Here is a 23,520-nt window from a genome sequence, read left to right as displayed (position 1 = left end):
AGTAGTGTTAAGCACATTGACACTGTTGCCTAACCGACCTCCAGAACCCTTTTTCTGTTGAAAACTGAAACTGTAGCCATTGAATAATAGTCCTCCATTCTGCCCTTCCCGACCCCTGGTACTCACCATTCTACTTTCTGTCTCTATGAATTGGATTACTCTAGGTACCTTATATCAGGGAGATCACATTGTACTGTATTTGTCTTTCTGGGACTGGCTTATTTCACTGAGCATAATGTCCTCAGGGTTTATCCATATTGTAGCGTGTGTCGGAATTTCCTTTCTTTTTAAGGCTGAATAATATTCCATTGGCTGTATCTACCACATTTTGAGTATCCATTCATCTGTGGACAGATACTTGGATCGCTTCCCCCTTCTTGGCTATTGCAAAGAATGCTGGCGTGAACACAGATGCACAGTGATTAAGTTCTTGAATGTTCTGCTTTCCACCCATGAGGTTAGGCTGGGCATGGTTTGGGTGGCACAGAGTGGAGGGGCTGGCCTAGCTGGATGCCCCTTCCCCATGAAGGTAGGAGAGGCCAAGTGCATAGAATCCTCCGCCGCACTGATTCAGCCAGGAGTCTTAAGACTGGGCCTTTCAATCATCCTGGGACGGGTGGAGCTTTTCTCTGCATCTAAAATGGGAGCCATAAACCAGGCTGACTTACAGGCAGTACTTACTGGTCTGGTTGTTTACGGCCAGCGTTTTTTTCTGATTGGTTGATGCCTGTACTGTGCCTGTTGTTAAATATTTGAATATCATCCTGCTATAAACCAGCCACAGGACTTCTAACCTGGCTGTGTGTGAGTGTCTCCTGCAGGGATAGTGGGGGCTGCTGTTTAAAAGTTTACACTCTGGGCTTCCCAGTAGCCAACCCAGTCAAGAGGGCCTGGGAATTTGCATTGTAAAGCTCTACAGTAGTTCCAATGTACCGTCTTAAACATGCATTGGAAATTTGGGCTCCCCCAGAAATAGACCTTGTGATGAAGACTTAAGTGCAAGAAGCTTACTGGGGAGGAGGTTCCAGGAAACACAAGTAGGGAGTGAGGAAGTGAGACAGGAAGGGAGGGAAGCCATAAAGATGCGTTATTGTCAACCAAGTTGCCAGTGTAGAACACGGACCTCTGAGTTATGCTCTTGAGAGGTGCCGAAGCTGGGCTGTTTACCTACCTTATCCACAGAGCTCTGAAAATCAAGCCAGAAAGGAAGGATTCCAAATTCTTGGAATTTTATCTAGAAAAGAAGACTAAGCAGCTTTTGTAAGTGAACTTTTAGGAGGGTTCTAACATGATGATGATAGCTAACATTTTTTAGCTCTAACCATGGTAGACAAGGTCATCCTTATCTATCATCTTCCACAGTAACTCGGCGAGCTCCGCTACTGGGGCATTGGTTCCCGGCACTTCCTGGCTGTGCTGTGTTTAGGAGGAGCAGTCTCTGATGGCTGGAACCCCTCGGGAGAACACTCACAGGGGCTGGCAGTTAGAAGTCAGGCTGGTGTGTGTGGAAATGTGTGTGCTGAGGGACAGAGGGCAGGGTACCAATAGCGTCTGCTGCGGAGACCCAGCCAGCTCCCATCTCTCTATCATAAGAGGGCATTCCAACCCCTGTGAATAGCAGGGTATCCTCCTTACCGCTGAAAAAACACCAGGCCTCATCCATTGCTGGTGAGAATGTAAAATAATACAGCCACCATGGAGAACACTTTGGCAGTTCCTCAATAATTTAAACATAGAATTACTGTATGTTCCAGCAATTGTGCTCCTAAGTATACATCCAAAATAATTAAAAACAGATGTTCAAACAAAAACTTGTACATAAATGTTCATAGCGGCATTATTTCCAATAGTCAACAGGTGGGAACAACATAAATAGCTGTCAGCTGATCAATGAATGAACAAAATGTGTTACATTCACACAAGGGAATATTATTCAGCTGTTAAAAAGGAGTGAAGTACTGATACATGCTACAACATGAATGAACCATGAAAACATTTGGCTAAGTGAAAGAGGTCAGGCACAAAAGGCCACATACTGTATTATTTCATTCATATAAGATATCTAGGATAGGCGAATCCATAGAAACAGAAAATGGATTCGTGGTTGCCAGGGCTGGGGAAGGGAGTCATGGGGAGTGACTGGTTCATGGGCATGGAGTTTCCTTTGGAGATGATGAAAATCGTGTGGAATTAGTGGTGATGGTTGCACAGCATCGTGAATGTACTAAATGCCACTGAATTGTGTACTTTAAATGGTTGAAGAGGTAAATTGCATGTGATGTGTATTTTACCACAAATTTTTACAAAAGGAACTCCAGGTATTCTTCAGCCCTGAGATGCAAAGTATATTGTTTCTCAGGTGGGAAGCAAACCTGTGTGGCATGTGTACCCCAGGGTCCCCCAGCCAGAGATGGTTCTCCTGCATGGCTGTAACTAAGAGCACTGGGCTGGAGCTGAACCCCAGAGATTGGCCTCACTCCTGTAGGAATAGCACAACCATAGGTTGCTGGAAACCTCCCCTGGTGGAGAAACAAGCCTTGCTTCCCAGAGAAGCCAGGGCTGGGCCCAGCTTCTGTAGAGAGGCAGAGCAGCGCTGGGCGGGGGAGTATGTGCCCAGCTGGAAAATTGTGAGGCGTCTTGTCTTAAATATAATATTAAATCGGCACCTTTAATTAGTACACTTAGAAAAGGTCACTAGCAATTACCTGGGACACAAAGAAGGCATGAGCAGGCAAGAGCCCATGAGGAAGCTGAAAAGGACCATTTTGAGCAGCACATAATTGAGGGGAAAATGGATAAAAGTCCGGAAAATTACAGGGTGGGTGACAGCAGCTGATGGCCCCATCCCTGTCCTGCCCAGCGCCCCCCTTCTTGGGAGGACCTGAGTGTCAAGCCTGAGAGAGCCATTTGGGATATTGGGCCCAGTTGTGCAACCTTGGCTGGAAGGCCAGGGTGATCTTCCCAGAATCCCCTTGGCCAGCTGGGAGCTTGGCCCCAGATCCTCCACCTGGTCTGGGCCCTGAGGTACAGCAGGTGAGGACTGTGGTCCAGGGGGCTGCAGGCTGCCATGGACTCACTGTTGCACCTGGACAAGCAAGGCGCTTATGGGCCTCAGTTTCCCTATCTGGAATCTGCCCAAGGCTTTGGGAGGTAACTCAGTGTTTCCCAAACTTTGCCACTAGAGAATACCTGAGAGCAATGGAAAAGAAATGTATACTCCTAGAAGTCAGGGGAGGCTGGAAATTCATTTATGGCTTTAGATTATATCTTTACAAATAAATTAAACATAAATAAATTAGGCCGGACATGGTGGCTCGCACCTGTAATCCCAGCACTTTGGTAGGCCGAGGTGGGCAGATCACTTGAGGTCAGGAGTTCAATATCAGGCTGGCCAACATGTTGAAACCCCATCTCTACTAAAACTACAAAAAATTAGCTGGGCGTGGTGATGGATGCCTGTAATCCCAGCTACTGGGGAGGCTGAGTCAGGAGAAGCACTTGAACCTGGGAAGTGGAGGTTGCAGTGAGCTGAGATCATGCCACTTGCACTCCAGCCTCGGTGACAGAGCGAGACCCTGTCTCCAAAAAAATAATTAATTAATCAATCAAATGCTGCTCCCAATGTCTTCCTGTTTGTTTTAGTATAAAACATTTATTTGTCACCGGGGAACGCAAATGCTTTGGAAAGATGCGCTTGGTTTATCTGTGACTTTCAGATACTTCCTCTTACACCATCTAGAAAGAGCAATGAACTGGGAATCTGGGAGTCTGGAAACTTGGGTTTGAATCCTGCCTTTGTGGCTCACCATTGTACTTTGGGCAACTTGCTAAATGCCTTCAGCTTTTCTAACTCTGAAATGGGACTGTTGGGCTCTGAAGATGTTCCAGGATTTTACTCCTCCTTCTCACCTTCTCCCATCACCTTGAATGCTGCCATTTCCTGCTCTGCTGTTCTGCTGTTTGACCTTGGAGAAGCTGCTTCGCCTCTCTGAGCCTCAGCTTCCTAATCTGCAAAATGGATAGAATAACAACTACCAAACAGACTTGCTGAGAGGATTTAATGAGAGAATCCACATGAATGGACCTTGTGTCTGGCATATCATAAGAGCCCAGTGAATGTCCAATGTCTTCCTTTTCCAGATCTTGGGCTTCTCGTTAGGATCTGATAGGTCATGTCCATGAAGTCCTGAATCTTGAGTTTACATATTGAGTGTTGAGATATCTGTGCTGTGGAAACAAATGTAGCCTCTGAGCCCCAAATGCCTGGGATGTGGATTCCAGCTCTGCCATTTGCTGACCATGAGGACATGGTAATCACCTCATCACTCTTTGTTGCCTTATCCGTTAAATGGGGAGAATTGCATTATGGACTGAATTAGTGCATGGAAATAGCTTAGCTTATGCCTGGCTTATGATTAGGGCTCAAAAATGTTTGCTAGCGTCATCATGTTAGAACTGTCCTAAAAGTTCTTTTCTAGATAAAATTCCAAGAATTTGGAATCCTTTCTTTCTATCTGGCTTGATTTTCAGAGCTATTTGGTAAATGTGAGAGTCAGTATTTGGGGCAGGTAGTGTCTGTCTCATTTTATAGGGGAAACTGAAACCTGGAAATAAGTGATTTGCCTAAGGCCATGGCTCCGATCTCCTCACCCCTTTGAGAATCAGATGAAGACTATAGACACTGTCTTTGGAAAATGACGCGCTGTACACTTACAACATTTTGTATATAGTTCTAGTGAGTTTAAGGACCTCCTGAAGCTAAGGAGACCAACCATCCCAGTTTGCCTGGGGCTTCCTGGTTTTAGCACATGTGCTGGGAAATGCTTCAGTCCTGGGCAAAGCAGGGCAGTTAGTGACCCTACCTGAAAGCTACACAGGGGAGCTGTGAGCCCCAGGAGATGATGCCCTGCACTTCTTAGGGGGGGTATAGACCAGGCATCCTGAAGCCTAGGTGCCCTCAGGCCAGGGCTTTGCTTCCTGGTAAGGGATGACACCTGCCTCTCAATCCCCTTCTTGAGGATGAGAACTATACCTTGTCACCCAGTTCTAGACTGGAGTTCCTTGAGGCTCAGCTACATCTTCTTAACCTCTGTGTACTCCAGTGCTCATCATAAGGCCAGCACCTGGTCACTCTTGAATGAATGCCAAAAGATTTTGCAAAGTATTCTGAATTAGAGAAGGTGCTTCCATTTGCAAAAGACAGAAGTCCAACTAAACTGACTTAGGCCAAATAAAAGGTTGCAAGGGGAATTATTAGCTCATATAGCTGAGAAGTCCAGAGGATGGAGCTAATGTCAGGCAGAGCTGGTGACAGACCCTCAGAAAGCCATCAGGAATCTGTCTCTCCGTACATCATTTGCCTCTGTTTTCCTCTTTGTGTGCTTCATTCTCAGGCAGGCTCTTCTTGTGTGGTGCCAAAGATGGCTGCCCGCAGTGCCAGTGAGCAACTCCCATGAAAGAGAGCTCCTCTTTCCCAGTAGTTCCAGCAAAAGTCCCAGGGCTGGCTTTGATTGGCTAGTTTGGGTCACATGCTCATCCCTGAACCAATCATCATGACCAGGGAAATGGCACACTCTGATTGGCTAGTGCTGACTTACATGCTCATCTTGGAACATAAGACTTGAAATATTGAGGGCCTCTCCTCATCTGAGCCACTTGGAGAAGGAGGTCTTCAAATTAAAATCAGAGAAGAGGGGGCAGGCAGAAGTCACAACTGTCTTTTACACACTCAGAACATGGTGAGTGGTGGTTCCCTGATACCATCATGACACACTGTGACAAGTGGACCAGGGTGGAGGTGGGGTACCTGGATCAGAGCCCACAGATGCGCCAGGGCCCTGTGATGATCCGTGGCCTGCTGGAGGATTGCTGAATGGCCACTCCCTGCTGAGAGTTCAGCCACCTGGGCAAGGTAGGAAGGCATAATCGTGACCTCCCTTATTTTCCCTCTGCTCTCTCCCTTGGCTACTCCAGGTTCTTCTGTGACCCAGTTGCTGGCCCGAGACATGGACAATGACCCCCTGGTGTTTGGCGTGTCTGGGGAGGAGGCCTCTCGCTTCTTTGCAGTGGAGCCTGACACTGGCGTGGTGTGGCTCCGGCAGCCACTGGACAGAGAGGTATAACTTGCCCATACCCCTGCTCCAATTCTCTCCTGGGGACAGGAGGAGACACTGGGGGAAGGACGGCCTGCCGTCTTTTGGGGTCTTCCTCTAAGACCCCATTCTGACTCCAAAGTGGCATCTTCCTGCCTGAATGGTATTCCTCTTCAAGGGCCAATGCTGGTGTCTGGACTTAGGGTTGGAATGTGTGGCTAGAGGTGTCTCCAAGCAAGCAGCTACATTGGAGAGGCAAGAGCGACAGTGACCCTGGGTTCATCCCTTGTAGAATGGAGCTCCATGGAGGGTACAAGTCTATCCCTACCCCCAGTAAACATTCCCCCAATATCCAGAGAAGCAGGAATTGACGGCATGGTAGCCCTTAGCAAGTTAAGGTAAAGACGTGAACACATCCCCAACCCTTACCCTCTGCTTGCGTTTGAGGAAGGAACCATAGAGGTGTGTAGTGACTTGCTCAGTGTCACACAGCATCTTAGAGGCAGAGCCAAGACTAGCACCCAAGATGCTCGGCTTCTGTCTTTTATTGCTCTCTTAAAGCAAGGATCCATATTCCACACCTGCTTCCCCATCCCAAAGGGCAATGCTGGTATTTTAGGGAAGCCTTTGGGTGCCTGGTTCCAGGCAAGCTCCTAGGGCAATCCTGGAGCCCCTCCCGCCCCATTTAGGGCCCAGGACCCAGGACCTCAGCACCACCTAACTGCCCCCCTCCCTCTCTCACTTTTCTTTCAGACCAAGTCAGAGTTCACCGTGGAGTTCTCTGTCAGCGACCACCAGGGGGTGAGTGTTCCCTGGGGCCCTGGAGGCATGTTCCTGGGGTCACAGGATTTCTGGACCCCTAGGGTGGAAGAGGCCAGAGTCAGGTGGCGGAGCTAATTGCCCGCCTTTCTCTTGCCAGGTGATCACACGGAAGGTGAACATCCAGGTCGGGGATGTGAATGACAACGCGCCCACATTTCACAATCAGCCCTACAGCGTCCGCATCCCTGAGGTAGGAGCCACTAGGGTCACCCTTGGGGGTGTCAGAGACCTGCTGCTCCCCAGACCACCAAGGTGTAGGTGAAGAGTCAGGTGGGGAGAGCAGCTGTGGCTCTTCTGCCCAGACCTCAGCCCAGGTGCCAACTCTGAGCAGGTTGGCGAACATGCTGGTACCCTGGGAATTGGGGCCCAGCCTGGGGTTGGGAAGAGCAGTTGGGCCCGTAGTTTGGGAGCCTTGTGCTGGAGGCTAAGCCCCACACCTCCAGCTGGAGTCAATGGTGGGACAAGAGTTGGGAGAAGCAGGTGTTGCACCCTCTTTCCTTCCACTCATATCCAAATGTGGGCCTGGGCAGGGTGGGTGGGCAGGCCTAACCTCAGACCTTCCTGCTTTGGCCAGAATCAGGTCCCTCCAGGACTCAGGGAGCATGCAGTTCTAGGAAGGGGCTTTCCCTAGCCCCGCGCTCTCCACCGTGGTCTCCCAGGCCCCTGTACTGTGTACTTTGAGTATGTTTGCATGAGTGCATGCGTGTAAAATCAAGCCATTGCTGGTAATTGAGAAGTACAAATTATTGCATTACAAACGGTTCGTTAATAAGCTGGCTGCCAGCTCCCAATGGCACCAGGGTTGCCACTGCTTGCGGCCCCTCGCCTCAGTGGCTGATGGCAGTCTTATGGTCTGGCAGTTAGTGATTCAAAGACTCTGAAGTGGGAGGGTAAAGGGCTTCTCACTGGGTGTCCCTCGGGCCTGCCCTCGCGGTTTTGGACTGGGCGGTGGCAGTGAAGGGTTGGGATGGGAACAATGGGAGGTAGAACCCTCTGGAAAGGCAGGTTGGCACCATGTCATTTGAGTTCTAACTCCTTGATCCAATGACTGATCAGGGAGTAAAAAGTCCTGAGAGAATATCGTAGTCAGTTCATGGATGAGGCTGGGCATGGGAGAGTGACTTGCCCGAGGTCGCACAGCTTTAACTTCGAGCCACCTGGCTTCTAGGGCAGGCTCAGCCTCCCTCGAGGGTGACGAGATCTTGCTCATACACCCCACTCCCTGGCCTCTGTTACTGAGCTGTGAGCCAAGGGTGATATGCTGGCACCAGATGGAAGACAGGACAGATGTCCAGGTGGGGATGCAGCGGAGGCACCATGCCCTTCGCCTGCCTGGGGCGGGAGAGAACTGGGGAGCCCGCAGTCCTAAACATGGGGGCATGGTGCTCTGAGCGGTGGCCGGTGTGCCCAGGGACTGCAGCTTGGCTCCTGCTCTCTCTCATTTGGAAGTCTCCCTAATTTAATTAAGGGTCTCTACGTGCCAGCCTGCACTCCGGGCCTGGGCTAGGAAACCAAGGGCACGGCTCAGAGTTAATGAGCCTTGGACCCATTGCTCAGCTGCCATCCTGGCAGGCATGGCTGCCCTCTCTTCCCTCTCATGGGGCAGCAGGGAGCTGCACTGGCAAGGGGACAAGGGGTCATGTCCCTCCTCTCCCACCCTTGGGCTGGGGGCCAGCCTTTTCCTCTCTCCTGCTTCAGGAGATGTGACTTCCAACACTCGGCCCTGTTGGAATCCCCTGGGATTCTCCAAAGGCCTGTGCCTCCAAGGAGAGAGTCTCTTCAAGTCATTCATTCATTTATTTAACAAATATTTATTGAATGTCTGCTGTGGGCTTGGCTCTGAGCCAGGCTGTCATTGTGCAGAGACCTGGGAGGCCACAGGAGTGTGGAATGACAGGAGTTAGAACTAGAGGCAAGAGACCCTGGGTCCAGCCCCTGCTCTGTTCCCAGCTTGCTGAATGTGTTTGGGCATGTCACTTCACCTCTCTGTGCCATGGCCCTCCTTATCTAATAAAAACAAAGGGCAGGTGGATAAAGTGGCCTGCATGATACCCATCTGACAAGGAGAGGGTAGGCTAAGAGGGGCCAGCTGCAAAGGACATACCGTCCTTGGAGGAAGGCCCACATGGTTTACTTGCTCATGTGTAAACATCCCCGGTTGCTTTAGTGGCCTGATACTCGATGCCCTGCTTGGGGCTGCTCAGTGTGACCAGTGGGGATGTGGTATCAGCTGGACGGAGGCCTGGCTACTCCTGATCTGAGGTACCTTGACATCGACCAGCCCTGGCCTGGTGTGGTCACCTGAGCTGGAAACTAGCTGCCTGGCTCTGACCGCAGCTGGGGTACTAGCCCAGAGTCTATTGGCCCCTGGCCGGGAAATGAGCCCAAGCTTTCCTGCTTGCATTGAGTTCACCCTGGAAACCCCAGGCCCCTGCCCTTTAGAGTGTGATTTAGCAGCAAAGGGCCCTGCAAATGTGAACAGGGTGAGGATGCAAGCCAGAGAAATGGGGTGAGGGAGCACTGCAGACCCTGTTAGCTGTGAATGCCAGGGTCTGCCAGGGTGATCAGAGAAATCTCAGCAGGCTTCCTGGAGGAGGTGGGTTTCCAGCAGAGTCTGGCTGAGGTAAGCAGTGGTTGCTCTTGTGCTGTTTCGTGGGAAGAGAGAAACTGGAGTCAGGACACCTGGGTTCTAGTCTGCTGGCTTCAGGCCCTACAGCTTTCAAACTAGGGAGTTGAACCCAGCCCCTTCCAGGGCAGACATCCCATGATCAGAGGATGAAACCCAGCAGGAGAAGCTCCTTCCCATCCTTCAGCACCTTATCGTTCTTTGCAGGATGGCAGAGAAGCTCTGGTGGCCGCCTCCATCCATTCAATTCCTCTCTTGGCCATCTCAGCCATCTAGGGCCCTAATAATGATGGAGTCTGTTGTGTGCAGAACCCAAGGATTGGCACAGGGAGTAAGTTACAGGGTGGCAAATCCAGGTCTATCTAAGGAAGAGCTTCCTAATAATAAGACTGCCCACACACACCCATGCACACACAGTCTATGCCCCTGCCTTGCTGAGAATGTGCTGAGCTCCCCATCCCTGGAGTTATGCAAGCAGAAGTAGGAGGACCACTTCTCTCCAGCCATCTAGCACTGCGTGTTGGGGAATTGATGACTCAGAGGGTCGCAAACATGCCCCAGCAGAATTTCCCAGGGGACTGGTTAGAAAGCATATTCCCGACCTCTGCAATTGTGAATCAGTAGGCTGGGGAGAGCCAGCCCAGGAAGCTGCATTTTTGACAAACTCCTCTGGTAATGGTGAGAACAGCCAGGTCTGGGGAGCCTTGGAGGATCCCACTAGAGGTTTTCTGAGAGGTGCTGAGGGTAGCCCATCTTGGATGTGAACTTTCAGCCCCTCCATGGCTGCCTGGAGACATGGCCCACCTCGACCCAAGTCCTCAGGCCAGGAACAGCAGGGAATGGGAGGCGGTTCAAGGCTAGGCATTGCCCCACTGCCTGCCTCTCCTTGGCCCCCACTCCCTCTGAAAGCCTCTGCCGGGTCCAGCCCCCAGCTCGGGAGAAGCTGGGCAGGTGTATGTTTGAGTTTGTTCTCGTTCCCCTCCTGCCCACCCCACTCCCCTCGCTAAGCTGTTCTCCATGTAATTATCCATTTTATCAGGGTGAAAGGCCCTGCAATTCACTTGTCGAAGTCCTAACGAGGCAGCGTAGATGCTTTCAAGTCCATAAAGAAAAGGGAAATCCTGCTAGAATTGGCAACTTAATTCACCAAGCCAGCCTCGACAGACCTCATTAAGTCCCCGTGTATTCATTTCAAGCTAATGGCTGTCATGCTGACTGCTGTTTGATTTGCTGTAATAGACTTTTATGGCGTTCCAATTTGCTCAAACGTGTTTGCCTGTGTCTGTGCCCAGCGGTGCTGCTCCAGTACCTCCGTTAGGGGCGCGTGCCCGCCTCGCTGACCTTCAGCACTGCCCCCTCCCTGCTCCTCCCAGGGCCACCCCCTCAGCCCTCCAGTGTGCCCCAGGGAGGTGACCCTGGTGCTGGGGTGTTTAGGCAGGAGGATGTGTGTGAGGTTAGAAGTCAGGTGGTGCCAGGTGGCTCACTGGATCAGGGAATCTGGAGGACCTGCTGGAGTCTCAGAGGTGGCTGTCCTTGAAGTTCTGACAAGTACAGCCTCCTTAGCTGGGCAGTCTAGGCCTTTATCCATCTAGCATCAACCTACCTTTCCCAACTTATTTTTCAGTATTCTCTTCTGCTATTCCTTCATATGAACTCTCCTATCAGTCATAGAGCCAATTCAATGGCAATGGATACCTGTCTGTTTCTCTCTCTCTCTCTCTCTCTCTCTCTCTCTCACACACACACACACACACACGCACACACACACATTGTACTTTTCTAACTAGTACTGGAGTTCAGCCTAACTCAACTCTGCCTGTCGTTCAAAGCCCACATCTCATCTACCATGTTCGGATCTGCCCAATTTTTTTTTTTTTTAATGAACACAGCAAACATTTGTTGAACAGCTACTGAGCAGGGTCCAGGGATTCTGAGCTGACTTGGGCATGCAGGATAGGAAAAAATGCTACCATTTCCCAACTGTGTGACTTTAGACAAGTGACTTAACCTCTCTGGATTTCAGCTTTCTTATCTGTAAGATGAGCAACAATATCTGTCTTGCAGGATTGCTGTGAGAGAATGTAGCTAGGAAAAGTCCTTAGCACAGCCTGTGGCTTGTAGTGTATTCAGTAAAATGCTGGTGATTAAGACCAAGGTCTTTGTCCTTGGTGAAGGCAATTTTACTAAGAGAAAGTCAAATAGGTGAATGTCTAACTACATCTAAATGTATTAAATGCCATGGTAGCTTTGTATGTGCACAGTGTATTGGAAACAGTGTGGTCTGTACATGGGGGCTATTTGTTTGGGGCCTTAGAGGCTGAGTAGGAGTTTGTTAGAGAAAGAGACTATGGTGTCTATGAATATCACTCACTTTCAGGGATCCTATAGCTTATTTTCATATATTGGAATTTCCCAGAGGAAAGTCAACTCTTATTTATGATTAGAGACACTGCTGAGGAGGGACAGTGGCTAAGTGGGTGTGTGTCCTTTGCAGGTCCCCACTGTTACCTCACAGAAACAAAGCCAGGCTGGAAGTGAGCCTCTGGGTCCCTGCCCAGGTCTCTGTGACAGGTCCTGTACAGATCCTTGTCCCATGGCCTCAGGTGACCAGCTTGAGGTGGGGATGAGGCTACTATGGGGAAGGGCTGGAGCTGGGGTGAGATCCTGGGAGCCTGAGAGATGGAGGGTCCTTGCCTGAGCCTCAGTGCTGGCTGCGATCAGGGTCAGAGCCGAAGCCACGCCTCCTGGCCCTGGGCCCCACTAACCTGAACCACCTCTCCATGTCCCTTAACAAGGATGAAAGCTGCTCATTCCCTGCACCTCCTTACTAGAGATGGGAAAGCAGAGAGAAGGGTATCCCTGGATGCCATTTGTCAATGAAATCAAATACATAATTTATTTCTATGGTGACAGTAATAATAAATCGATTGTTGTTGTTGGTTTCCTGTGTGCCCAACGCTGTTTTCTGCTTGGAATCTCAGGGAGCCCTCACCACCACCTCCTGGGGTAGCCACTCTTGTCATTCCCATCCTACAGAGACAGACACTGAAGTAGGACAGTTACATGGCATGCCCAAAGCTAGTCAAGGGATGGAGCCAGGATTAGGAGGCAGGCCTGGGGTGGCACGACTTTTTGACAAGTAGCTTCACTTCTACCTGCAAAGTAGAAATAATTATACCTGCCTTGCAAACATCGTAGTGAGGATTAAAGTAAATGAGATCACTCACGTAGAGTGCTCAGCCCGGGTCCCAGGATAAGTGCGTGCTCAGGAGATGGTTGTGGCTGTTGTTTGTGTGTTCATCTCTCCCGTCAGACTAAGCAAAGACTGAGCTTGGTCATCTGTGCATCCTCAGCACCCTGCCCCAGGCCTGGCGTATGGACTGTGCTCAGTGTCTTTTGAGTGAATTGAGTGAATGGAATTCACAAATGCAGACAACCATGTGGCTCCCTCTGCCTCTTGGGTGGTGTGAGGACAAAAGGAACATTTACACAAAGTACTTTACTCGGCCAGCTGGTCTACCGAGGTGAGGGCTTCCTTATTGTGCATGGTCCAGGGCTGGGTGAGGAGCGGTGAGGCCTAGCACTGAGCTGGCAAGGGCACTTTCACATGTGCCTTGCACTCCACTTTCCTCCCAGACACTGAAAGCATCCTTGCCCTCTGCTGGTGCCCAGTAGTTCCTGGATCTCAGCCCTGTCATCCTGTGTGCTTTGGTATGTGAGGAGCCCTGGAGTGGTGGCCAGACAGGGTCCAGAGCGTGCAGAGGTGGATTTGGTCCAAGAGGCCAACTTATTAGCACCCATCGCAGCCAGCAGCAGTGCCCCAGCTACCTTCCCGCATGGCGTGCCTGTCAGATGCTGAATGATTTATAAACTGCATCCTCAGGTTGCAGCGAGAAGCTGGGGGGGAGATGCGAGGGGGCTCCCACTGGCTTGTGCCTGCCACGGCCCCTGAGGTGACAGCTCCACTCATGAGCGTGTCATCTCCCACGCCAGGAGAGGCAGCCCCTTGACAGGCCATATTAATTTATACCTTGGGGCCACGGGCCTTGGCGGCCCCTCTGCATCTATAACCATGCACCTATTGATCTGGGAGAGGGAGACCAATAAATCATCGCAGGGGCTCTGGACTCCTGCAGGCCACAGCCAGAGTGGGTTTTTTCTGGCTAAGCGGCAGCCCTAGACGATGTCTCTATGGCCCTCGGCGACCACCCTGAGTTGCCTGCCCTTTCCGTGGTCTGTCCCCTCTGTCAGCACAGTGACACATGCCTGGAGCCCTGCTCTCTTGTGGCAGGCAGATGCCATCGCCTGCGGCAGCCAGGACAGCAAGCTCTGGGCTGGTAGTGGTGAAGCAACATATGCTTGTGGGCAGAGCAGCAGGGCTTTCTACACAGTCCTGAGGGGTGTGTGTGTGTATGTCTGTGTGTGTATGTGTGTTCTTATTTAAATAATATCTTCTGTATCTCCTAGTGTTTTCATTGTCTTTCATTTGTCCTCATGACAACTCTGTAAGTTAGGGGGGAATTATTCTTTCCATTTTATATGTAAGAAACTGAGGCCAAGACAAATTCACTGACTTCTCCAAGTTCCCCAGAATCAGATAGACCTGCAGCATGTTCCATCCCGTGTCCTGCCTCCCAGAGGGCCCTATGAACTCGTTCTCACCTTCCAGCATCTTTGCATGTATTGTTTTGCAATTTGCCGTGGCCTGCTTTTGATTTGCCGTAAGTTGCAGGGCTGAGGCCCTGATCCATACCTGGCTGGGGTAAGTGACAGGGAACTAACTCTGGGCCTCATGCACAGGCTTAGGAGGTCCAGTGGAGAAACTGTACTCAGAGCCCACTGCTGGCTCTCTGCAGTGAGGACCACCCCTGCTGGGCATCACCTTGTAGCTCAGGACCCAGCCACGGTCATAGTGACACCCCTTCCTTGTGGCCTGCAGTGTTAGTGTGCTGCAGAGGCACCTCCGTGATTTCGGTCATCAGCTGTGCACACAGCATTGTTTGTGAGAAGCAGGTGATGACCCCCTTCCCCTGCCCACACACACACAGGCTAAATGCCAGCCTGCTCCCCTTGCCTGCAGGGAAGATTCAACATTTTCTGCCACCTCTTTCTGGTTCTTAGGTGCCGAGGAGGGAGTCAACGGGGTCCCACAAAACCAGGGCCCCGAGCTCAGCCCAGCCACACACTCAGAAGCTGCTTACTTCCTCCTCCACCCAGTGGGGTGAAGCCAAGGACCCCTGGTCCCTCATGTCCCCTGTAACACCACCTCTTCCATGCCCGTTGGGGGCATGGCCAAGGCTGTGGGCGTCCTCCACCACCCACAGCACCACGAAAGAGGACAGTGTGGGAGCAGGAGATGGAGGGAGCCCAGCTGTAATTATTATTTTGTTTTAATGGTAATAATGTTCTTAATTACATCGGTTTCCTCGCCGATTCTAGCTGGGAGTCTTTGGGGGCCCATATAGTTCTATTGCAATGATTGCGGGACCCTCTGCCATGAATACGAAGCAGGAGGACTGTGCAGAGCCCAGCTCTCAAGCATTAGGGATTCTATGGCATGCACCGGGACACCTTTTATTGTGCCCCTCACCCTTTAAATAAAGAACCTCTAAATGGAAGGAGATGATAGCTGCCTGCTAGTTCTGCTGCAGTGTTGGGCTGTCAGCCTTGCACGCTGAGTCCGTCTGCCATTTTTCAGCTCCTTTCTTTTAAATGGTTTCCTTGCCCCCATGGTGGGGCCTGATGGAGGGAGGGTACAGGGTCTTCTGCCTGTATGCCTTTTCCTCCAGGCAGTGGGGCACCCCAAGTGGGGGCAGACTTAGGAAACCAAGGATCTAGAAAGGCCCCACCTACAGCCAAGGGTAGCTTTGTATCGTGAGAACCTGTGTCCATCTGTGACATGGGGACCAGACTTCAACTGCATTGTGATGGGGCTGTGCACATGTGGGCTCTAACTGCACACTGGGAGGCCATAAACAAGGTGTTAGCCTCCCTGAGCCTCAGTTTTTTCATCTGTAAAATAGGGATACGCTGAGTTGTGAAAGTTTAATGAGAGCACGTGTATGAAGCACCACATACATAGCTTGTACTTGGTAACTGATGGGTATTACCTTTTTTCTTTTCTTTTTCTTTTTCTTTTTTTTTTTTTTTTTTCGAGACAGGGTCTCACTCTGTCACCCAGGCTGGAGTGCAGTGGCATGGTGTGATCACAGCTCACTGCAGCCTTAACCTCCTGGGTTCAAGTGATCCTCCCACATCAGCCTCCCAAGTAGCTGGGACTACAGGCACATACCAACATGCCTAGCTAATTTTTGTATTTTTTGTAGGGCCACCAGCATTTTGTAGAGACAGGGTCTCACCACGCTGCCCAGGCTGGCCTCAAACTTCTGGGTCCAGGCAGCCTGCCTGCTGCGGCTTCCTAAAGTGCTGGGATCACAGGCATGAGCCCTCTCACCTGACCTGAAGAGTATTACCACTGTTATGAAAAGCTTTGAGAAATTCAGGAAAGTTGCCTGGAAGTCCGAGGAGCTCGACAGATGGACTCATCCCCGTGGACTGATTGGCTGAAGTCAGGGCATTGGTGGTCAGGAAACTGACATTTCAGTGGCAGTCAGGAAATGTGTGGGAAACATAAAACAAAGACATGGCAAGGGAAAAAAATGGAAGAGTCATCAAGAAACAGCTGGTAATAGGCCTAGACTGTTCCATGTAGACTCTGTGAAACCAGCACAGGGTGACCCTGGAGGTGACTTAATCCAGCCGCACACTCTGTGGGTGAGCAACACACTGAGTAAGGGTCAAGGATCTGCCCAGGGTCACCCCGCAATTAGTGGCAAAGCATGGGCCATCAAAGGTGGCTGGGGAAGATTCTCAGGAACTGGCTTCCAGAACCTATGAAACGGAGCTCAGCCCTGGGCCAGAGGCACAGCACTGCTTTCCCAGGTAAGGCCTGAGTGTCCAGAACAGGGCTGGGATGAGGGTGCTCCCCTCTGGGCAGCTCCCCAAACCCCATGAACAGTAGGCCCGGACTGCCTTCTTGATGCAGGTCACAGGTGTCCACAGGTGTTCTGATCAGCCACCAGCACACTGCTATTGTTTTTCCTGTTTCTGGGGGCTCTACAGTTTTTATCTTGGTCCCTTCACTTATCCTAACAAGTTCAAGTATTGTCCAAACAGCCTGGGGACAGGCCTGGCAGCCCCTGTGACATGGAGGCCCACCACACAATAGGCTTGTTTTGATGTGTGCGCAGGCTGCCTGACCCACCTGGTTTTCTACCAGGAGTGGGAAAACGAGACAGCGCGAGCTTTGGGTTGATGGAATTATTATAATTTCTCTGATTCCTTAGCAGCCTTTAATTACTTAGCAACTTTGTGGTGTTGGCTGGAAGCTGTGAGGGCTGGGCTCTCCCTCTTTATAATAACCTTAAGTGGAAGCCACCTGTCCATCTATTAAAAAGCCCGCTCTTCTCTCCAGATGAGATAATGCCACCGAGAGATGTCACCCGGGGCATAATCACTAGATACAATGTAATCGTCCCCACTCACTGTCTTCATCATTGATCAGCCAGCCCACCTCCCAGGCGTGGGGCACTGCCAGCCCCAGGGAGCCCAATGCCCACTCACGTCCTTGCCCCGGAGAGTCGTGGGCTCAGGCTGGTCCCCTCTCCCAATCCTGCTCCCAAGAGAGGGAAATGGTGTGGGAGGCCTTTTCCCACTGACCTCTTCCCATCCCTGCACCTCCCAGTCTGAGCCCACACTTCCCACCATTGCTGACACTAACCCTCCATTTCAGAAATCCATCCCATCCGTGTGAGGCTTTGAGCCCCTGGTGTTCCTGTCATTCCTATCCCAATACCAAGTGGTCACTTTGCTGCCACCCAGCCTTTGTTCCTGCTGTGCCCTCCCCTGAGATGCTGCCATCCAAGCCCACAGCACCATCTTCCTTCCTGCCAGGAGCCAAACCCGACACCTCCTTCCTCAGAACCATCCCGTGGTAGAGGGTAAGGGAGGTTGGTCCTTTACCCCCATTCTACAGATAAGCAAGCCAAGTGCTAGAGATATCAGAGCACATATCCCCTTCAGAAGCAGCTGCTGAGGGCCGGCCCCAGGCTCTTCACTTAGTCCTCTCTCCTCTGGATTTGGAGGCACAAGTCTCTGCTCCTTATACTCACCCATCTGAGCTTCTAAACCCCCCTCCCAGGTGGGCCCTCTGCCTCTTGACCTTGGCCCAGCCTTTCCTTCCTGGAGTGGCCCCTGGCACCCCACCTGCAGACAGGGGCGGTCGCCTGCCTGTGCACAGTAAGACAAGTGCAGCTCAACCCTGAGTCTTGGGCGAGTCGCCTCACTTCCAGGGCTCGGCTGCTCCTCTGTAAATGCTCGTTCTGGGCCTGTCCACTCCATGCTGTCAGGAGCTTAAAGCCTCATGCCAGTGGCATGAATTAATTCCTAGAGTATTTTTTCTGGTGGCCCCCACAAGCTTACACAGGTTTTTTTTTTTTTTGTCTTATTTTTTGAGGAAACGTATTACTTAAGCTTACATATGGAGAAGCGAACACTCATAAATATTCAGCTTTATGAGTGATTGCAAAGTGAATGCATTTGTGTAACTGCACCCGGATCGAGAAGCAGAGCCTCGCCAGCATCTAGAGATCCCACTGTGCCCCTCCCTGTCCCTCTCCCTTCCCTTAAAGGTAGCCACTATCCTGGCTTCTAACCCCGTGGCTTGCTTTTGCCCATTGTCATTTTATTATATCCATTCCAGTGGGTTTCTGTTAACGTGTAAGCCCCTGGGAGCAGGCAGCCAGCTTCCTCTTGGGGGCCACTCCCTACACTGGTTAGGAGCATGGTATTAGGAGTACCACAGAAGAGTTTGAATCCTGCTCTTACCACTTACATCTGCGTGTCACTGGGAAGCTTACTGTCTCTGATCAAATGCATGTGGTGCTGACACAAGGTCCCCACTGTGCAGGTGATATGGGACAGTCCGCCTATACATTGCACGCACCAGGGGGAGCTAACCCCTGTGGTCATTACCTTGAGACACTCTCTCCCTCGTCCAGGGTCATCTTTCAGGTGGATATGGAGCTGCCTAGGTGCTGGGATAAGAGGCTGGATGGGTGAAGGGGAATCACAGGTTGGTGAATGGGTTGGGGAAAAAAGTTGGATTGAGAGGAAGGAGAAGGGAAAAAAGGAGAGGGGTCTTTTCCCCTCATACTGTCTCCTTCCATCCTCAGTGTAGTCCTTCCAGTTGGTAAGAAAGGTGTGATTGTCTCCATGTTAGAGCTGGGGAGAAAACACCCAGAGAGGCTCAGTGACTTGTCCAAGGTCACACAGCTTGTCTCACATCTTACGGCTCTTGTCTGCCCCCCAAAGCAAGCCCAAATGCATTTAACCCTTGGAGTAGACACTCAGGGTTTGGGGTTTACTGCCCGGCTGCTGCCTTTAGAGGAGCCTGCCCTGAGATGAAAAGGTGGAAGCAGGGAGGGTGTTTGGTTAGGGGAGGGATTCATCCAAGATGACTTTTATTGTGTTCTAGCACCTTCAGCCTCCCACAAAGCTTCTGTTCACATCAGCAACCCAATCTCAGTCCTGCATGGGAAAACACAAAAATCTTTAAGGGCTCCTTAGCGGCTTGAACTGATTGTTTTTTTCCTTTCCTGGTCAAGGCTGGGGCAGGGCCAGGGAAATGGGAGAAGAATAATAAATTCTTCTAAAGCACTGTCTTTCTCCTCACCTCCCCCAAACCACCAGATCCCTCAAACTCGGGGACTACCAAACCTTAGAAAAAAATATTCCGCCCAACACAGCCCAAAAGATGGAGATGGAGGGAAATGCAATAGCAGCTATTGGGGCGGAAAGCTCTAAATGGTGTGGAAGTAATGCCTAAAGTGTGCTGGCGATTACAGACATTTCCACGGAGCCACACTCGGGAGGCACGGGTCGGAGCCAGCAGCCGGGGGGAAATAAATAAATAAGTGAGCAAGCCTCAGAGATCCCGTTTAACCATTGCTGTGCAGAAGGGAGGGATGGGGCAGGTCACTAGTGAGGGGCAGGAGGAGGGTAGAGAGGCTCATTCATGTATTCTCCATCCATCCATCTATTCATTCAAATGTATTGAGTCCCTGGGATGTGCCAGGGATGTTGCAAAAATCTTTCTGTGGTGCTCTGAAGCTGACGACCAGAAGCCCGGAAGGCTGGCGGGGTCTCATCCCGGCCTCCTCTCCAGCCTCCCCTTAAACATTCCTTCCCCTGCTCTTCTGTATTCCTGCACCTCCACCTTCTTTGTCCCCAAGGGCACTAGGCCACAGGGGCTTTGCACGGCCTTTCTACTTCCCTGGAACACATCACCCTCCCCGTTTTTCATGAACTCCCAACTTCCCCTGGGATCTTCCATTCCTAATTCATCCCTCCTACCAATGCAGAAAGATTTTTCTGTTCTTGGGCTTTCAGAGCAGCAGAGCTTCTATAGCTTTGACCTTGAGGTGTAATTACTCACATATATGCAGGACTATTTGATCACTGTTAGCTTCTCACAGGTGACTGTGAGCTCTGTGAAAGCAGGGGCAGGGACATGTGGCTTTCCACCGTGGACGGACCCTCAGGGCCTGGCACATGGTGGGGACTCAGTGGATTTGTTGCATGATGCCGTCCCTGCCCTCAGGGAGCTTCCTCCCCCTCCTCTGTAGCCCATATCCTTTAAGAGAGAAATTCCATGAACCAGCCCTTGGTGTGCTCTCTTCCAAGACCCATGCTGAAGGTAGCTTAGAAGTGCGGTTCGAGCTCCCTGCCAGGTCGTGGGAGAAGGGCCGAGTCTGGCCTCGTCAGTCAAAGGCAGCTAGTGGCAAAAGGAGGATGCCTCGCTCAGGGCTACTGGAGGAAATCGCGTCATCTAATGGGGCTGGAGTGTGGTAAGCAGAGTAATGCCCCCTTGCCCATCAAAGATGGCCACATCAGAATTCCTGGAACCTGTGACTATGTGACCCCACATGGAAAAGGGGATTTTGCGGTTAAGGACCTCTCTGTGAGGCCTCTGTAATCACCAGGGTCCTTATAAGAAGCAGGTAGGAGGGTCAGAGGAGAAGACATGACAGTGGATGCAGAGGTGAGTGTTGGGATCTGAGGTTGTTACGTTGCTGGCTTTGAGGATGGAGGAAGAGGACAGGAGCCAAAGAATGTGGGTGTCCTCTAGAAACTGAAAAAGGGAAGGAAACAGATTTCCCTTGGAGCCTCCAGAAGGAACGCAGCCCTGAGACACCTGTATTTTATTTCATTTTATTCTTTACTTATTTGAGACAGAGTCTTACTCTGTCACCCAGGCTCTAGTATAGTCTCAGCTCACTGCAACCTCTGCCTCTCGGGTTCAAGTGATTCTGCTGCCTCAGCTTCCCAAGTAGCTGGGATTACAGGCGTGCACCACCATGCCCAGCTAATTTTTGTATTTTTAGTAGAGACTGGGTTTCACCATTTGGCCAGGCTGGCCTTGAACTACTGACTTCAAGTGATCTGCCCACCTCGGCCCCCCAAAGTGCTGGGATTACAGGTGTGAGCCACTGTGCCTGGCCGACACCTGGATTTTAGCCCCCTGAGGCCCATGTTGGACTTCTGACCTTTAGAACCACAAGGTGATAAATCTGTGTTGTTTTAAGCCACTACGTATGTAGTAACTTGTTACAGCAGCCATAGGAAACTGACGCAAGGTGCTTTGGAGGCAGAGCAGTGGGACATGCATTCTAAAGTGCACCCCTGAAGCACCCCCAGGCTCTGCCTGCCTTGCTTCTCTGTGGCCCTTCAGGCAGGAGGATGGAAGCAGGTTGTCTGCACAACAGTGGGAGGCTGGTCGTTGTTGGGAACAATCCACGAGGGCCAGCCGTGGGCAGAGCATCCAGGACTAGGGAGGGCAGCTGGCTGGGAAGAGGCCCCATGGAAGCCAGGAGGGGTGGAGTGGTAGAGTCCAGGAGCCCAGAGCTGCCAGCTGCAGGCAGGAACCCATGCCATAGGTGTGGAGAGAGGGAGAGATGGCAGGTACGGGGTGCTGGGGGTGCTACATCCAACAAGTGGCCGCCACACTGCTGGGACACCACAGAGGAGGGTTCAGTGGGGGCCTGAGCATCCGTGACCCTCCTGGGAAACCTGGCTTCTTGGCAGCAGCCCAGAAACCACAGAAAGAGGCGTCCCTGCTTGGCTTGCTACAGCAGAGTGGCAGAGGCGTGCTGGAGTGTTGCTTCCATGTGCCAACCCCACCCTCATTCATTCATTCATCTACTCACTCACCAAACATTGCCTGAGGGCCTGCTGGGTGCCAAGCCCATGCTTGGTGCTGGGGACCCAAGAGGAATGAGTCCCTGGCCTCCAGCAGATCCTGGCTGAAAGCCTTCACCCACAGCAACAGGATGCAAGACCCAGTGCTTGAGGACCCAGATAGCCACCAGCAAAAGCTCGGCCCTCTGCATCGCTGAGGGGTGGAGCAGGGGGTTCACCCATCCCAGCTTTGGTGCTACCAGAAAGCCGGGCCCTGCCTTGGTTCCCAAGTCCCTGGTCCTCCTGTGGCATGTATCAAGCACATCTTCCTCTAGGCGGTAGAATTGGGTCAAATGAGCTTCAGATGAGCCTAGCAAAGTGGCTGTCCCTGTCCTGTCCCACCCCTACACTTGCCCCCACTGCAGCATCCAGCGCTCACCTGCAGCTCTCCACGTGGGCCCAGGAGGCAGGAAGAGGGACTGCCTGGGTCCAAGGTGAGCAGAGGGACCTCCCCCGTTTCTGAGTTATCTGTCTGCTTCTCTATTTCTGAGGTGGGCGGAGGCCCCAAAAGGTGGAAAAGGGCTGCTTGAAGTTAGGGGCATGAAGGAGGAAGGGGCAGGGCACAGGCCTGGCATGGGCTCAGATAGACCGTTCCCTGCACTGACCTCCTTCTCCAGTTTCTGCTTATGCCACTCGTATGACACCTGGGACCTCTTAGTCTCAAGCTCCAGGATTCACAAATGATAAAAAATGGGGTCTGTATCTTATCATTTCCTTGAACCTCTAAAGCCCAGGGGTACTGGATGGAGGGGAAACGCTAAACAGCAATAATAATAACGATCATGGAGACCGCATGCGTCACTCGGGTGCTTTTTATAACCAATCTATGGCCAAGGCGTTGGGATTCTCCCTCTTTTAAAAATGAGGAAGCTGGGGCTCAGAGAGGTTAAGTCTTGCCCACGTCACAGAGCAGAGATGGGATGTGGACTCTGTCAGTCACTCCCAGCACCCCTTACCATGCTGCACCTCTGTTGACCAAGGGCTGGGCTGCAGAGGTGTTTATGTCTCGAGTGTCGGGTGCATGTGGCCGGGGTTCTCAGAGAACCCAGCAGATGACAGACCATTGTGAGAGTGGTGCTGGGCTCGTAGGGCAGGACACCTGGACTGTGGCACCTTGCAGCCTTCCTGAGGTCTCCCGCCACCCCTCTCTCCAGCCCCACCCCAGTGCCCTAGGTCAGCATAGGACAGAGTGGGGTGGGGATGCCAGACACCTCTCTCAGTCTTAGAGAGCCAGGCTGGGCAGCTTGTTCCTGGAGAGACAGCCTCCTGCCCCTGCACAGGGCACGCATGCGTGCGCACACCTCAGCTGCCACAGCCGCCCTGCCTCCTTCTGTCCCGGGTGTCTCCCTCACGGGTCAGTGCCCCCAAGTGCTAAATCATGAGCAAATCGGCCACAGCCAGCGGGAGGCCAGCAGGACACAGGGAGGGGATGCTGCCATCAAGGCTATTAGCACTGAGCTTGCCAGGTCGACGCAGCACAGCTGATTGGAAGAGAGCAGCCCAGCCTCCTCCTCTGGGCCCTGTGTGTAGCCCTTCAAGGTGTGACGTGGGACGGGACAGTGTGGGATGTGTGTGCTGTCTGATCATTCACTGGGCGTGCACAGTTCATGGCCTGGATGCTTGGTTTTGTCTCCCTGTGAGAACAGTGTCCACATGGGGACAGCTTCTCCCGTGCCTGGGGTG

General features: G+C 51.8%; 1 protein-coding gene and 1 long non-coding RNA gene across 2 annotated transcripts in view; one reads left to right on the top strand and one right to left on the bottom strand.

Annotated features, from left to right (window-relative positions):
- The window catches only part of CDH23 (cadherin related 23), a 419,032-nt gene that overhangs the window by 107,090 nt on the left and 288,422 nt on the right, over positions 1-23,520 (top strand). Inside the window, exons 4-6 of the mRNA XM_063709996.1 lie at positions 5,974-6,116; positions 6,846-6,893; positions 7,012-7,104. Coding sequence (XP_063566066.1) covers positions 5,974-6,116; positions 6,846-6,893; positions 7,012-7,104 — 284 coding nt within the window. The remainder of the gene's footprint in view (positions 1-5,973; positions 6,117-6,845; positions 6,894-7,011; positions 7,105-23,520) is intronic.
- On the bottom strand, positions 4,042-7,812 carry LOC115936059 (uncharacterized). Its single transcript, XR_004071644.3, has 3 exons — positions 7,670-7,812; positions 5,807-5,902; positions 4,042-4,227 (listed from the first exon to the last, which is right to left on the bottom strand). It is a non-coding gene; the product is annotated as an uncharacterized lncRNA (long non-coding RNA).

This window comes from Gorilla gorilla, chromosome 8 (assembly GCF_029281585.2).
Source record: "Gorilla gorilla gorilla isolate KB3781 chromosome 8, NHGRI_mGorGor1-v2.1_pri, whole genome shotgun sequence".
Lineage (NCBI taxonomy): Eukaryota > Metazoa > Chordata > Mammalia > Primates > Hominidae > Gorilla > Gorilla gorilla.
The sequence above is the reverse complement of the archived record's forward strand: the minus strand, read 5'-3'. Positions and strand labels throughout refer to the sequence as shown.